Source organism: Lepidochelys kempii, chromosome 23 (genome assembly GCF_965140265.1).
Source record: "Lepidochelys kempii isolate rLepKem1 chromosome 23, rLepKem1.hap2, whole genome shotgun sequence".
Lineage (NCBI taxonomy): Eukaryota > Metazoa > Chordata > Testudines > Cheloniidae > Lepidochelys > Lepidochelys kempii.
Genome location: NC_133278.1, coordinates 4,576,500 through 4,591,814, shown reverse-complemented (window position 1 = coordinate 4,591,814; position 15,315 = coordinate 4,576,500). Strand labels below are relative to the sequence as shown.

Below are 15,315 nucleotides of genomic sequence, written 5' to 3'. Positions count from 1 at the left end.
CTCCAGCTGAGATGGAAGCAGTGGTTCAGTGCAACATTCATGCACGGTGAGAGGACAGACCTTCCTTAAAAAGAATCGGGCCTCACCCCAGGAAGAAAGGACCTTTCCCTGCATTCCGGGCTGCCCCAAGACAGCCTGCATTCTCCACAAAAACAAAACATGAGGGAAAAGCCCTAACAGGGGACGACTGCTCTGGAGATTGGTACTCCTGGCCTCTTTCATGAGACACCAGGGTAAATTCCTCAGCAGTACATAGTCCAAGCTCTGGAGAAAGCCAATTAGAGCAACAGCCCCGCGTGTATGGTGAACTCCCTGCAGCATCTGAAGGTCACACAGCAGCTCCTGACCAGACCCACTTAGCTCAAAATATTAAGTATTACAGCCAAAATATTTCAGTCCTGAAATGGCAACTGTGAAGCATGGCTCCTGTTCTCCTCTACAGGTTGGGCTCCCCAGCCAGACTACATCTCCCATGATGCACTGCCTTCCTTCAAAAGGGAAGACGCTGGTGGCTCATGAGAGTGGCAGTCCAACCAGGGAGTCCAGCCTATGGGGAGAATGGGAGCATAAGGTGCCTGAACTCCCATCATGCACCACAGCAGCATTTCAGAATTGAAATCATTTGGCTGAAAACACATAGTCCTGTTTTTCTTGCCAAGATTGTCCATGCAAAATTTGGGGGAAAAAACCTACCCTCTCCCCCCGTACATCGTTCCCCACCAGCTCTGGTGACAGTCTGTGCTGTCGATCCGGCAGAGGCTCTGAAAGTGGGGAATACCAGAGGCCACTAAGAACATGACCTGCTCCCAATGCCAGACAGCAACACCCAACAGGAGTTTCCTGCATGTACCTCAGAGCCTTATGTCAAATCTACCACCAAGAACCCCATCCCCATTCCCTCCCTCCTGCTTCTGCAGGGCTCTTCAGAGACCACCACAGAGAAAGGAGCGTTTCACAGATGGTTTATTTCAGTACAACACTGGCCATACGGTATGGCTGCCGCTCACCAATGGGTAACACAGTTGCGGTCCCACTTCTAGTGCAGACTCGGCACACGAACGGGGGGACGACGACAGCGCACGCTGGTTATATGGAGGGAAAACACAGAGGTTCGGGGATGGTTGTGTCAGGGCCCTAAAAGGATTTTTTTTTTTTTTTTTAATACAGTTGCTCTCTCCCGTTAGACCCACCCACACGGGATCTCAGCTGCCGCATTCGAGTGTGGGGAGGTGGGACTGAAATTTTCGACTTGTGGTTCTGATCCATTTGAGGGGGCGTCCCTTCCTCACAGTGGAGAGTGGCTACATTTGCTCTGAGACAGTCACTGATTCAGGGACTAGGTGCAAGGAGGAGACCAGAGGCAGGGTGGGGCACGGAGCCGATTCGATCCAGTTCTCTCATTCCAAGGACTGCAGCATAAGCAGCTGTTTCAGGACTTTCGTTTGGCTTGTCTCACGGATCTCGCCGGCTAGGAACATCTCGTCCACCACGGTGTAAACCTGCCACAAAAACAGACCACCCGTGAGCAAGGCGCACTGAGAACAGCCTCAGCACTGCCTCTCCCTCTGGGGAACTCTGCAGCATACCTGTAGCCCGGTATGCAGCACCTGGGTTCGTCCATCAAGTGGCACCGAAAAGCATTTCCAAAGACAACGCTGTTTCCTCTGCCATTTTCTGCATCCCAAGTGCCACGGGAGGGTAAAAAGACTGGCACCTGTGTCCTCCCCCAGAGCAGCAGAGTGACCCTGGCACAGAGGGACCCTCACGGTACTGAGGCCTGGCAAGTGGGTCCATAGCCATCAAATAGAGACCAGCATGCTTAACCTCTCCCTGCTACATTCCAGCCCTCTAAAATCCTCCAACTCGCCGCGGGGATTTATGTACCGGAATGCCACAGGGTTGCATGGGATCTGCCCTGTGAAGCTGGAAGGGTCATCAGGGACAAGGGCTGTCAATTTAACACGTTATATTTTGAATGTTTAATCCTTCCTCCTCCCCACCCAGGAGATGGGGAAGCCAAGCACGCTCAGCGCAGCAATGATTTATAGATTCCACAGCCAGAAGGGACCATTGGGATCATCTCGTCTGATCTCCTGTGTAGCACAGGCCAGAGAATGGCCCCAAAACAACTCCTAGAGCAGATCTTAGAAAAACATCCAGTCTTGATTTCAAAATTGTCAGCGATGGAGAATCCACCATGACCCCTGGTCAAATGTCCCAGTGGTTACCTCACTGTTAAAAACTGACTCCTAATTTTTAGTCTGAATTTGTCCGGCTTCAGCTTCCAGCTATTGGATCACGTTAGAGACTTCCTCTGCTAGGCTGAAGAGCCAGTTATTCAATATTTGTTCCCTATGCAGGTACTGATAGACTGGGATCAAGTCCCTGCCTAACAGTCGCTTTCTTAAGCTAAATAGATTTAGCTCCTGGAATCCATCACAATAAAGCATATTTCCTAATCCTTTAATCATTCTCGTGGCTCTTCTCAGACCCCCTCCAATTTATCGACATCCTTCTTGGACCGTGGGCACCAGAACCGGACACAGGATTCCAGCAGCGGTTGCACCAGGGCCAAATACAGAAGGAGAATAATTTCTCATAGAAACATGATTCTCTCCACTCCTACTTGAGATACCTCTGTTGATGCATCCAAGGATCGCATTGGCCTTTTTGGCCACAGCATTGCAGTGGGAGCTCATGTTCAGCTGCTTATCCACCCCCATCCCCCAATTCTTTTTCAGAGTCACTGCTTCCCACGATAGGGTCCCCCAGCCTGTAGGTACGTCTGACACGAGACCATGTTATACAGCAGCTGCATGGAACTGCACAGTGACGGGCCCCACGCTCCCCTCTCCGCTGGGCTGAGCTCACCTTGTAGAAGTTGAAGACCAGGTCGAGTTCACAGACATTGTGGAAATATTCATTCAAAACCTGGGCCAAGAGAAAGGAGAGCTGGATTTCAGAGACTGGGAGAAGGAAGGAGCCACGCCACCTTTCAGTCAGAGATGCTAAAGCCACAAGGGACCATTGGGATTGTCCAGTCTGATCTCCTGATTAGCACAGCCCACAGAATCCCACACAGGATCCCTGCCTGAGCCAGCATGGGTCGTTTAGAAAGACACAGCCAGCCTGGATTTAAGACTCCAAGGGATGGAAAAAATCTCCCCTTGTCTCTGGATCAGCTGTTCCAATGTATCAACCTTACCTCTAGTTTCAGCTTCCAGCCGCTACAATGGGTCAGACCATTGCCTGGGCGGGATATGCCTCTGCCCCAAAAGGGGCACCAAAGGAGATCCCTTGCAGCCAGTGGAATCTGCAACCCTGACCCCCTTGAACACAGGCACAGCCCCCAGTCTACCTGAAGGATGAGGCACTGTCTTTATGTCCCATCACAGCCGAGATCAGAGGGGCAGGAACTGCTGACTGTCCTGCCAGCACAGAGAGGGGCTGTTGAAAGCAGCTCACGGTCTTTTTAGGGCTGCCGTCCCTCTGAGGAGCTGGCACAAAGGACCAGGCCACAAGACGGCTCAAACTAAGGGAAGGGCAGAGGCCGTGGGCAGTGCTCACCTCCACGAAGTTGTGGATGGCCTCCAGGTAGGCCAGGTTGTTGTCGTTCACATCCACGCAGATGCAGAAGTACAGCCCCGCGTAGCGGCGGTAGATGATCTTAAAATTCCGGAACTGGGAGAGAGAGGAAGAGGACCAGCTGACATCTGTGCTGCCCCTGGATCAGACAGCCCCCCAGCCCCCCCAGATAGCCCCCTTCTGGAGCATAGAGCAGGCAGTCAGAGACAGCATGGCCCAAGGGGTCACCCATATCACCAGTGATAGCCGAGCCTATAGAATAAATCCCTAGCTCTAGTCTAGCGCTTTTCACCCCGAGACCTCAAAGTGCTTTATGAAGGAGGGGGCAGAATCATTAGCCCCATTTTACAGATGGGGAAACTGAGGCACAGAGCGAGGCAGTGACTTGCTCAAGGTCACCCAGCAGGCCAGGACACAGCCAGGAATAGAATCCAAGTCTGTCCCCCCCTCAACCCCCCGTACCAGTCCAGTCATCACATCACAGCAGCTCAGTGTCGGCCTGCTGCCCCCAGGCTGATCGGAGCAACTCCAACGAGATGAGGCATTAATGGCTTGTGGCTGGAGGAGAGATACCAGGAGAATTGTGAATCCCTACGCAACTGGCTGGGCTTGCCTCAAACAGACTAGCTGGCTCTCCGCTCAAGGGCATCAGGGCTGAGCAGCTGGTGGCTGGTTCTTAGCTGCGGTGATCCACCGCCCCTAGACTGTGTAATGAGCATGCTGTATTTGGAGCTGCCTCGAGAGCCACACACGGGCTGCAGCCACAGCAGGACCCAGCAGCTGGAGGGCTCGGGCATGGAGATCTCCAAGATCAGGGTTGGTATAAATTGAAGGGTTGTACCAGAGAGGGCGAGATTACACCTGCCACAGCCTCAGAGGCCTGCAGTGTATGCTGGGGCGTCGGTTGGCTGCCCATTTGGCATGCCAGGGGTGCCTTACCTCCACGAAGTTGGTGTGCTTAGCGTCTCGCACCGTGACCACGGCGTGCACCTCCTCGATGAGCTTCTGCTTCTCGTCGTCATCGAACTGCATGTACCACTTGGCCAGGCGCGTCTTGCCAGCCCGGTTCTGGATGAGGATGAAGCGAATCTGCAGAGAGAGCAGGCAGGGTTACGGGCATCCCACCCAGCCCTCCCCACCACTAGCACCCCCCCCCCCCAGGATGCTGCTGCTCAAATACGGTGCGGCTCGCAGGCTCCCGGGAGGGTGGTGCCTCCCCTCTCCCTCATGTCAGCTGGCAGAGAGCCCAGCTGTTCAAAGCTGGAGCCACCAATGTAGGGACCTTTACTCTGAACTGCAGAAAATTCTGTAACTATCTAGACTTCCTCTGCCCTGTGCTCACTGGCTGTTTGCTCCATCCCCCTCCCTCCCTCAGCCCCACTCACCCTGTTCTCCCCTGCATCTTCCCCCTCCTCTTTCCATTTCTCTGATCCCCTCCCTAACTAATCCCACCCAAAAATAAAGTCACAGCACGGACATGTCTGTCACTGCCATCGCTTTATTCACGCTCGCCCCCTCGCCCCACCTCGGCTCTGTCTGGTCTATTCGATTGCCAGCTCTTTGGGGCAAGGGCGGTCCACTACCATTTGTACAGCACCTTGCACGACGAGGCCCCATCTTGGTTGGTCTTTAGGCATGTAATAAACATGACTGCTAAGCAGCAACAGCTGCGCGGTAGAGTCTGGGGGCTACTTCTTTATGGAGGTGGAGCCGTTGCCTCTCTGTGGGTGCAGCATACCCTGGAAGGAGGGTCTGTCCAAGTACGCTAACATCCCAGCGTGGCCCGTGCCTTCTGCAGGCACAGCTGTGCCTTAGCAAGCAGTCGGCACAGTATGGGGTAGAAGCAGAGGTCACTTTCCCAGTCCCATGTGAGGTTATTCTCCATCAGTGACATGGGAGCTGCTCTAAGTCCCAGCTGCTCTTCCCATGTCATTCTGTGTCCCCCATAGACCTCCTTCATGGCACTCTCCAAAAGGGCACCGGCTCCCCCAGGCAGACTGCCCTGGCAAGGGTCTAAGATCCCTGGAACTTGGTTCTCATTGTCTGGCCCATGTAGTTCATTAGCCTCCTGGAAGCTCTTCCTAGGGACAGCAACAGCAAGAATCAGGCAGAGTGCGGGACAGGACAGGGCAGATCTCCCCCTCACCAAGGTATCTCCCAGAGGAAAGAGATGCAGAACTGCCTTCGAACATGGCGTCTTCAGCAGGTGTCTCTCCCAACCTGCCCCACTTCGGGGGCCCTTTGTCAGCTGCTCCCTCTGACAAGATCCTGTCCCTTCCTTTCACCCGCTGGCATCCCGTGGCTGTGCACAAAAGACAACATGTCTTGCGCCTCCTCCCACCCCACCCGTTCTGTTGGGCTGTGTGGAAAACAGATAACAAGGGGGGTTGTTGACGCAGGGATACCCCAGAGCAGGAGAAGCCACAGGCATAGTTTGCGACTCCTCTGTCCATTGCCCTGCTGGTCCAGCCTCCTTCCTCCACTTCCGCCCACCAGCCTGTGTCTCATGTCACAGCCATAAGCCGGGCCTGTGTGGATCCTCCTTCCCTTTCTGAGGGCTCCTTCCCATCACCAAGAACCCCACCATAACAGCGAGGCCCCACATAACAGCCAGAGAGATCACTGCTTGCACAGCTCCTCTGGGGTGTCAGCACCGGGTACTGTATCCTGGAAAGCAAGCAACTCACAGAAACTCAGGGGTGGTGGTGGATGATCAGCTGAACACAGGCTCCTAAAGACGCTGTGGCCAAGAGCTAATGCAATCCTGGGATGCATCAACAGGGGACTCTCGAGTAGGAGCAGAGATGTGATTTTATCTCTGTAGTTGGCCCTGGGATGACCGCTACTGGAATCCTCTGTCCAGTTCTGGTGCCCACAATTCAAGAAGGATGTGGATAAATTGGAGAGGGGTCAGAGAAGAGCCATGAGAATGATAGATTCAAGGAGCTCAATTTATTTATTTTAACAAAGACAAGGTTAAGGGATGACTTAATCCCACTCTATCAGTATCTACATGGCGAACATTTAATAATGGGCTCTTCAGTCTAGCAGAGGAAGGTCTAACACAATCCAACGGCTGAAAGTGGAAGCTGGACAAATTCAGACTGGAAATAAGGGGTCAATTTTTAACAGGGAGAGTAATTAACCATGGAGACAAACTCACCAAGGGTCACGGTGGATTCTCCAGCACTGACCATGTTTAAATCAAGGATTGGATGTCTATCTAAAAGATCTGCTCTGAGGACTGTTTTGGGGCAGTTTTCTGGCTTGGGTTATCCACGGGCTCAGTCTAGATCAGGGGCGGGCAAACTTTTTGGCCTGAGGGCCACATCGGGTTTCCAAAATTGTGTGGAGGGCTGGTTAGTGGAGGCTGTGCCTCCCCAAACAGCCAGGCGTGGCCTGGCCCCTGACCCCTATCCAACCCCCCTGCTTCTCACCCCCTGACAGGCCCCCCCGGGACCACTGCCCCATCCAACCACCCCTTCTCCCTGTTTCCTGAGTGCCCCCAGAACCCCTGACTGTCCCCTGCCACCCCATCCAACCCCTCCTCTCCTTCCTGACTGCCCTCCTGGGACCCCTGCCCCCATTCAACCCCCCTCTTTCCCGCCCTCTGACCACCCCGACCCACACCCCCACCCCCTCACCGCCCCCCGAACTCCCCTGCCCTCTATCCAACCCCCCCCCCCGCTCCCTGCCCCCTTACTGCACTGCCTGGAGCACCGGTGGCTGGCGGAGCTAAAACCGTGCCACACGGCACAGTGCGCCGGGTCAGGCCGGGCACTGCAGCCCCCTGCCCAGAGCATTGTGCTGGCGGCACAGTGAGACGAGGCTGCGCGGGAGGGGGAGCAGTGGGGGAGGGGGAGCAGTGGGGGAGGGGCTGGGGGCGAGCCTCCCGGGCCAGGAGCTGGGCAGGAGGGTCCCGCGGGCCGGGCCGTACTTTGCCCACCTCTGGTCTAGATGATCACAACGGTTCCTGCTGGCCTTGGAATCTATGAATCAGCAGCAGCATGGGAGGGGTCACGGCAGATGGCTCCTCCCCAGAAGGAGCTGCCTCACCATACTGCAGGGCCTTGCTAAGCAGAGAAGGGCATGAGTCGTCCAAGCAGCCTGCAAGGTCTTGCATTCTGCTGAGCCAGGAGAAAGGGCTTGCTCAGAGGAAATTCAGACGAGCAGCTGGCATGGCTCCAGCACAGAGCCGGTTGGTCGCACAAACCCACGGGGGGGATCTTGCTCATTTCCAGTCCATTGACAGCAGGCAGACATGCAGGGGACAGGCAGCACTGCAGAGACACCCCTGCATTTTAAGCTTGTTTTTCCTTATATTTTGCTGGGCTTCAGCATCCAAACATCTCACACCACGTCACACGCTGCAGCTAATCCTCACGTCACTAGCTGGGAAGTAGCCCGTCCCCATTCCACAGATAGCAAGGGGAGGGGAAGCGAGGTGTCCAAGGTGTGTCGGTGTGTCAGTGAATCAGTGGCAGAGAGAATGGAGCCCAGGACTCCCGTCTTGACCTGTGTCCCACATTCAGGCCTCACCAAGGAGAAGGACAGGCAGGAGGGTCAGAGAGTTGGCCAGTTCCAGCAGCACCCCACTCACCCAAGCTTCGTGTTTGAGGGTAGGGAAGATCTCACTCAGTGGAGAGTGCTGTATGGCTTTTCCAAACTCCAGCTCTCCCCCACAGCCAGACCATGTGGATTTATCTACTACTCTGCTTTACTTGCGGAGCCCTGCAACGTCACCAAACAGCCACTTGCTCCTTATCTCTGCACTAGCCCTGGGTTTGGATCCCACGCCAACCAACCTCCATCGCTCCCCAGGCTCTGAGTCCCCCTCCCTGGGGGATAGGCAGCCCTCTCACCCTCAGCCAAGACAACTGATGGCCTCAGTGCCCCCCAGCGCAACCCAAGAGCGGCCATGCTAGTACATCCTCTGCATCCCGGCAGTTACCGGCCACCAGGGTCCAAGCGGAGCAGATTGCTAGCAACATCAAGGGCAGAGAGACCGGGCAGCTACTCCAAGGGGACCTCCCTTTATAGCCACACATCACATCAGGCGGGAGAGCTTCATGTGGCCCCATCTGTGTCAAACACCAAGGGCAACAAGGGAGAAAACCATCTCTTTCAGGAGCCTTAGGGCTCAGACTGAACATTACTTGCAGAGTTCACTCCCATCAGGGTGAAGGGGCTGGCATGAGCCCACTCCGTTTTCCTCATCCACATACTAAGCTCAGAACATCCTTGATTACGCCCAACACAACCACTCAGACGGGTGGGCGGACAGAGGATCTCTAAACTGGCAACAGACAGTAACACTGTCCCCCCTCCGCCCCCACCTTCCCAGCAAGCATTGGAGTGGGCTTGTTCTGTAGCAAAGAGACTTGGTTTTGAGCTTGTGCAGCATGTGTTAGGACCTGTCTGGGTCAAAGCAAAGGGCCAGGCAGCCGAGAAAACAGATCAGAATGGGGAGATCTTTTGCGTCAGGAGATCAGGGCGTCTCAGATCCCACCGCAGATGGGAGGGCTGAACTGTTTCTAATCCTGAGAGAGTTTATGGCAGGGGAGAAATGCCAGGCCGAGGGTCCTGGGGTCTGATTCACTCTAGTGACCCCCTCGAGGATGTGCAGGATGGGCAGCAGCTGGGGAGGGGACTAATTGGCGCATTAGCCAGGAGGTTAATGGAAAGTGAACACACAGACTCCGTGTCAGAGTTAGAGCTAGCCAGAACAAATTCACCAAGATCTCATCAAACCAAAACATTTCGCAGAGACCTATTGGCTTCCATTAAACTTTTGTCATGAAGGTTTTCGGGTCAGAAAGACTGGCTACAGCTGGGTGCTTCGGGCCCTGCCCTGGGACGTGGGTTCAACTCCCTACCAGGTCTGATTTGGAGCAACCTGGGATGAACACCTCTGCTCTGAAGCAGGCAGAGCAGGGAGTCAAACCCATAGCAAAAAGAAAAGGAGTACTTGTGGCACCTTAGAGACTAACCAATTTATTTGAGCATGAGCTTTCGTGAGCTACAGCTCACTTCATCAGATGCATACCGTGGAAACTGCAGAAGACATTATATACACACAGAGACCATGAAACAATACCTCCTCCCACCCCACTGTCCTGCTGGTAATAGCTTATCTAAAGTGATCATCAAGTTGGGCCATTTCCAGCACAAATCCAGGTTTTCTCACTTTCCGCCCCCCCCCCCCCCCAACTCACTCTCCTGCTGGTAATAGCCCATCCAAAGTGACCACTCTCTTCACAATGTGTATGATAATCAAGGTGGGCCATTTCCTGCACAAATCCAGGTTCTCTCACTCCCTCACCCCCCTCCAAAAACCACACACACAAACTCACTCTCCTGCTGGTAATAGCTTATCCCAAGTGACCACTCTCCCTACCCATAGCAGACGCCAGTGCCCTGTGCACCAAGCTGCAGAGCGACACGCATGCATTTGGCCAGCTCTCAGCAGGATTCATTTTCCAACCATAAGATCTGCTAGGCTATGAAATCGCCTCCCCGAGGGAAGTGTTGGAAGCCACTTGGCTTAGGGCAGTGATACTCAATTAGATCGACCCACAGGCCAATTTGAGAATTGTATAACAAGAGGCGGGCCGGGCCATTTGTGCAGAAGGCTGACAAAAAAAACAAAACAAAGCAAACAAAACTTCAGCTGCCAATAAAGACCTGGACTGCACCGTAAGTATTAGAGTTTCTATCTTTTAACAAAGTTTATATATCAACATTATTACCTGTGTGTGTGGCAATCTCTAATGGGAGATTTCAGAGTAGCAGCCGTGTTAGTCTGTATTCGCAAAAAGCTTTCAGCTCACTTCCTTGGATGCATTCAGTGGAAAGCTTATGCTCAAATAAATTTGTTAGTCTCTAAGGTGCCACAAGTCCTCCTTTTCTTTTTTCTAATGGGAGAGGTGACATCGAGGATCTCCGGCAAGCTTTGTGAAGAGTGGTGTGTGGGAGGTCAGGGCAAGGTGCGTGCACTGGTGAAGATGTTCATGTCACACAACTGTGGTGCTGGTTTTTTATGAAGTTCACGCTAGAAAACCCAGATTCGCAGGGGTACGTTGATCTAAAGATCGTTAAAAGATAAATGGCTAGATTCTGGCTACTCTGAAACTGGTCAGCATATTGAATCCAGAAATCATAAAGTCCCACTTCTCTGAATTTTCCCTTCGAGACATCTGAGCTCCGGAGACTTACAATTTTTAATTGAAAGGCATCTTCATCAATTGAATCAAGAACGTTCTTTGCTTCAGAAGGGCAAGGTCCATCGACAGAGACAATAAATGGATCACAAACAAAAGCAAATCCTTTGAAATTTTAAAATTCTCAAATCGCATTTTGAAATTTTCCATCAGATGGTTTAGGAATTCATGCATCGTTTTTATCTGCAGCAACATGCAATATGGGAAAGTGCACCATCTTTCCTGTTAAGTTTGTCTGAAAGATTTCAAGATTCCTCTGAAAGACACACACTTTTTCAAACAAATCCCTGAGACTGCTTGCATGGCCTGGGAGCTGCAAATGGAGGGAATTCAAGTGAACAGTAATATCGCACAGAAAAGCTACCTATGACATAGAGGGGACATCATTCAAAATTCCAGAACTTGCAAGCCTTGTTGGTCTTGTGGTTTGAAGGAAATTCTATTATTTCTTTTTGAAGTGCACAAAACCTCTCTAACACGCGGCCACTACTTAACCAGCGAACATCAACTGTGCTGCAATATTCGCCTGAAATATCTTGTGAAATAGCTTTAAACAGACGATATTGTAAGCTAGAAGTTGGCCATATGTAGTTCACTAAGCTCATCACACTTCAAAATCCCCAGACAATTTACCGCAAAGGCAATCTGGCGAATAATGCACTGAAGTGTATTTAATGAAGGGTGTAGAACTGCCAAACGTGAGGCAAAGCCCTTCTCTTTCCCTGCCATGGAGGGACCTCCGTCTGTAACAAGCAAGTTTACTTTCCGCAAACCTGAACCTTCCCCCCGCCCCCCAAAGCCTTTTACTTTTTACAAAAATGCTCTCTTCTGTAATGTAGGTTTCTAATGGTATTAAGCACAAAATTCTTCCTGACAATTTCACCATCATAAAAATCTAACAGCAATAGATGGGCAGTGTCACTTAACTCGCCTAATTCTTCCACTGCAAGAAACATATATTTGGCGTTTTTTTAAACCAGAAAGCAGTGCTGACAAATAATCCTCATAAATTATCTCCAGTCTTCACACTGTGGAGGAATCAGACAGGGCAACTTGCTTCACACGTTTCACTAGGTCATCTTTGTTTTTATGTCCAGCAAAAAGCTCCTGCAGCATTTCCAATGGCACTCCTTGGCAAGCCTGGCATCCAGGAAAGGCTTTTCTTTTTAGCTAGTACCAACAGTATCTGAAGTGAAGCAGTTATTGCTTTTCCCTATACAGTTGCTGATGTTAGGAGAATGATATTTGAAGTGTGCTACAACCACGTCAAATTTTCAATTTTGTCACATCTTGCAACATTGCCACGAGGACCTTATTGAAGTTACTGTGCTTTGATTCAAAGTGGTGCCTCATGCTGACGACCTTACAAACGGGGCACATTAAACACAAAGGGTTTGCGTTTAAATGAGGCAGCATAATAAAAAGTGACAGGTTTCAGAGTAGCAGCCGTGTTAGTCTGTATTCGCAAAAAGAAAAGGAGTACTTGTGGCACCTAGGAGACTAACAAATTTATTTGAGCATAAGCTTTCGTGAGCTACAGCTCACTTCATCGGATGCTTATGCTCAAATAAATTGGTTAGTCTCTAAAGTGCCACAAGTACTCCTTTTCTTTTTGCATAATAAAAAGGAAATCTGCTGTTCAGCTCGGGTTTCACTGTTGACTTTGCACCTTTTGCTCTCACTCACATTCATTTTTGGCTCCATTTCCATCACTCATGAAAACATGGGCAGTGTCCAAGCGCAATTTTAGCCAATGCTGTCGTGAGAACTTAAGATCCAGTCAGTTACTAACAAAGGAAGTCATAGGCAAATGATAGGCAGCACATCACTGTTTGTGAGTTTAATTAGACACATTTTTTAAGGTGAGCTGGTGGGCCACACAGGAAGCCTTGGTAGGCCACATTTGGCCTGCAGGTGACCTATTGAGTATCACTGTCTTAGGGTGTTTCAAACTCTACTAGTCAAGGCCCCAGGAGTCAGACTGAAGGGGACACTCCTGCATTTGCAAGGAAATGGACTGCAGAATTGGTCTTTTCCATCGCTAACTTTTGCGATTCAATTACACACATGTGCACGCACACCGAATTCGGTCCTCAGTCTCCAGGGCTGAAACTGGTGGGTTTTTTTGCGACCATCCCATCAAGATGGTAATAGCTTTGGCTCACTCAGCTCCATGACAGCTTGGAACAACTGGCTTAGGCACAGAAGCGACTGGATGTCATTATGAATCCCCTATGCCACCTGGATTAAACCAGACTAGATCAGATGGGGCCACTCAAGGGGTCCAGGAACCCCTTAGTTGAGGACAATATCAGCCCAAATCTGTGATCATCTAAAATCTCCCCACTTGTCACAATGCCACACCACATGGCCCCTCGGAAATTCATAAAGACAACTGGGACTAGAACTCAGAGCCTCCTGCCCTTGCTCCGTAAAGCAGAAGACAATCTCCGTAATCAGTTGGTGCTAGACGAGGGGACCCCTGAAAAACAGCTTACTGCATCCCACACCAGAGACGGCTGCATGTCAGCAGCGGCTGAGAAACCCCTGTACACAGCCCACACGGCAGTAAGAGTGCTGTCAGAATTACAGCCCCAGCCCCAATCTTCTTCTGTTACCTGCCTACCAAATATCTTATCCTACAAGAGCCTCCCTCCTCAGGCACTGGGGCTGCTCCCTACTTCCCCAGGGGTGGGGGAGCTTATACCCCAATGGTGCACCCCCTTTCCCCACCCAGGATAGGGAGCCTCTCCCCCACATCCTTCCCCTACAGAGAAACCACCACTGGTGCCTCTCTACAACCCCGAGGGATAGAATCACAGAATCATAGGCCTGGAATGGACCTCAAGAGGTCATCTAGTCCTCTCCCTTGCACTCCTGGCGGGACAAAGTATTATCCATGGGGCTGGGGATCCTGACCCAAATCCCTCCCCTATAAGACCCTCAATTTTCCCCCTTTTCCCAGGAATGAAACCCACATCCCACCCAATGGCACCCCACGCTGAAGAGGGAGCCAGGCCCATATCCCCCCCCAGAAGGTCTTCCAATGGTGCCCCTCCCACAGAGTTAGGGAGCCAGACCCACATCCCTCCCCCTCGGGATGAGGGCCCATCCCCCCGGGAAAAGGAGCCAGACCCACATCCCTCCATAGAGCCCCACAGTGGTGCCCCCCCCTTACCATGATGGTCCCGTCCTAGCCAGGCCCCCCAGACCTTCTTCTTTCCCCTCCGCTTCCTCACACCTTCTCTTTTCACCGGATATCCGGCACCGTTCCGTCGCGCGGCCTGCTGGGAGCCGTAGTCCCGGCCGGCCCGGCGGAGTTGCCCCCCCGGCAGGCCGTGCGGCCGCAGCGGTGCATGCTGGGGGTTGTAGTTCCTCCCGCCAGGGCGGGGCGGTGTCGTTCCCCGCCGGCTCCGCCAGGGGGAGCCCGGGCTCCGCGGTGCTTGGGGTCGGCAGCGGTCTGTTGGAGCCGGGGAGTCGCCTGGCGGCCCAGCCGGGAGCTTCCACGCGGGGTCGGGAGAGCTGCCTACGTTAGCCCGCTGCTGGGAGAGGCCGAGTAGGCCCGAGCCTGGCCCAGAGCCCCGCAGCCCCGGGGAAAGCGAGCTGGTCCCCCCACCACCCCCCCGGGACACCACGGGGGGGACCTGACCCGGTTCCCCCCCTGAAGCGGGGCAGTTCTCAGGCCACTTCCCCCACCTGGGGCAGCGGTGGGGGGCGGCTCATGGCCCGGTTTGCCCCCCAATCCTGGGCAACGGGGCTAGCGGGGAGGGCGACTCTGCCTGAGTCTGGCCCCCGTCCCAGGGGCGAGATCATGGAAGGCCCCAGTGGGCTCAGTTCCTTGCACGCTCTGGTCCTGGAGCGGGGCCCTGTCTTCCAATAGTGGGCGTGAGGCCCCCCACCCCGCAGCAGCCGGCGGCTGGGTCTGGGCTGTGATTGTGCGAGGTTACATGGGGGACACAAAACCGGGAACGGTAGCTAAACAGAGCTGTAGGACAGACTTGCTTCCTCAAGGGCTACAAGCTCCCTGCATGTCCTCCGGCAAGTCACCTGGTCTCTCCTGGCCTCAATTTCTCCCCTGCACAATGTGGATAAATTCACTAAAGACTGTGAGGCGCTCAGATATTATGAGGATGAGGGGCTTAGCTTAGCTTAAACTTGTGTTTTGTGCTCAGACCCCACAGTGACTGGACCCCAGACAGATCAAAGCGACATGCAAACTCCTTAGAGCAAGGACTTTATCTTTTGGAGGCTTGTAGAACACCCTCTAGCTCTATGTTGTAATCACTTTTAGGCTAGAACTTTGAGCCTCCTGCTCTGAAAGCCCTGGCCTCTGCCCTCTGAGCTAAAGGAGAATCTCCCTTAGCTAGCAGCAGCATATAGACCTATGACACACAGTTGAGTAGTCCCTGTTGCAGCCAGTAGATGTTAGTGGTGTATATGTGGTAACCCTGAGCCTGGGACGAGCACAGGGGTGGGCAAACTTTTTGGGCTGAGGGCCACATCTGGGTAT

The 15,315-nt window shown here is 52.9% G+C and overlaps 1 protein-coding gene across 2 annotated transcripts; it reads right to left on the bottom strand.

Moving 5' to 3' along the window:
• Positions 1-947: 947 nt before the first annotated feature.
• Positions 948-14,078, bottom strand: AP2S1 (adaptor related protein complex 2 subunit sigma 1). 2 transcript variants are annotated; one of them, XM_073321608.1, is made up of 5 exons: positions 13,984-14,078; positions 4,525-4,674; positions 3,568-3,681; positions 2,872-2,931; positions 948-1,499 (listed from the first exon to the last, which is right to left on the bottom strand). In XM_073321608.1, the coding sequence occupies exons 1-5, from the start codon at positions 13,984-13,986 to the stop codon at positions 1,398-1,400; spliced, it is 429 nt and encodes a 142-aa protein (XP_073177709.1). In that variant the 5' UTR covers positions 13,987-14,078; the 3' UTR covers positions 948-1,397. The 2 variants fall into 2 exon arrangements, with proteins under 2 accessions (XP_073177709.1, XP_073177710.1); XM_073321609.1 differs by lacking the exon at positions 13,984-14,078 and adding an exon at positions 5,183-5,715.
• Between the last annotated feature and the right edge of the window lie 1,237 nt (positions 14,079-15,315).

Coding starts and splice junctions, on each gene's coding strand:
- AP2S1 (XM_073321609.1), bottom strand. CDS start 5,233: ATGTTTATTACATGCCTAAAGACCAACCAAGATGGGGCCTCGTCGTGC. Junction 3,682..4,524: donor AGCACACCAACTTCGTGGAG/GTAAGGCACCCC, acceptor TCTCTCTCCCAG/TTCCGGAATTTTAAGATCAT. Junction 1,500..2,871: donor TGGTCTTCAACTTCTACAAG/GTGAGCTCAGCC, acceptor TTTTTGTGGCAG/GTTTACACCGTGGTGGACGA.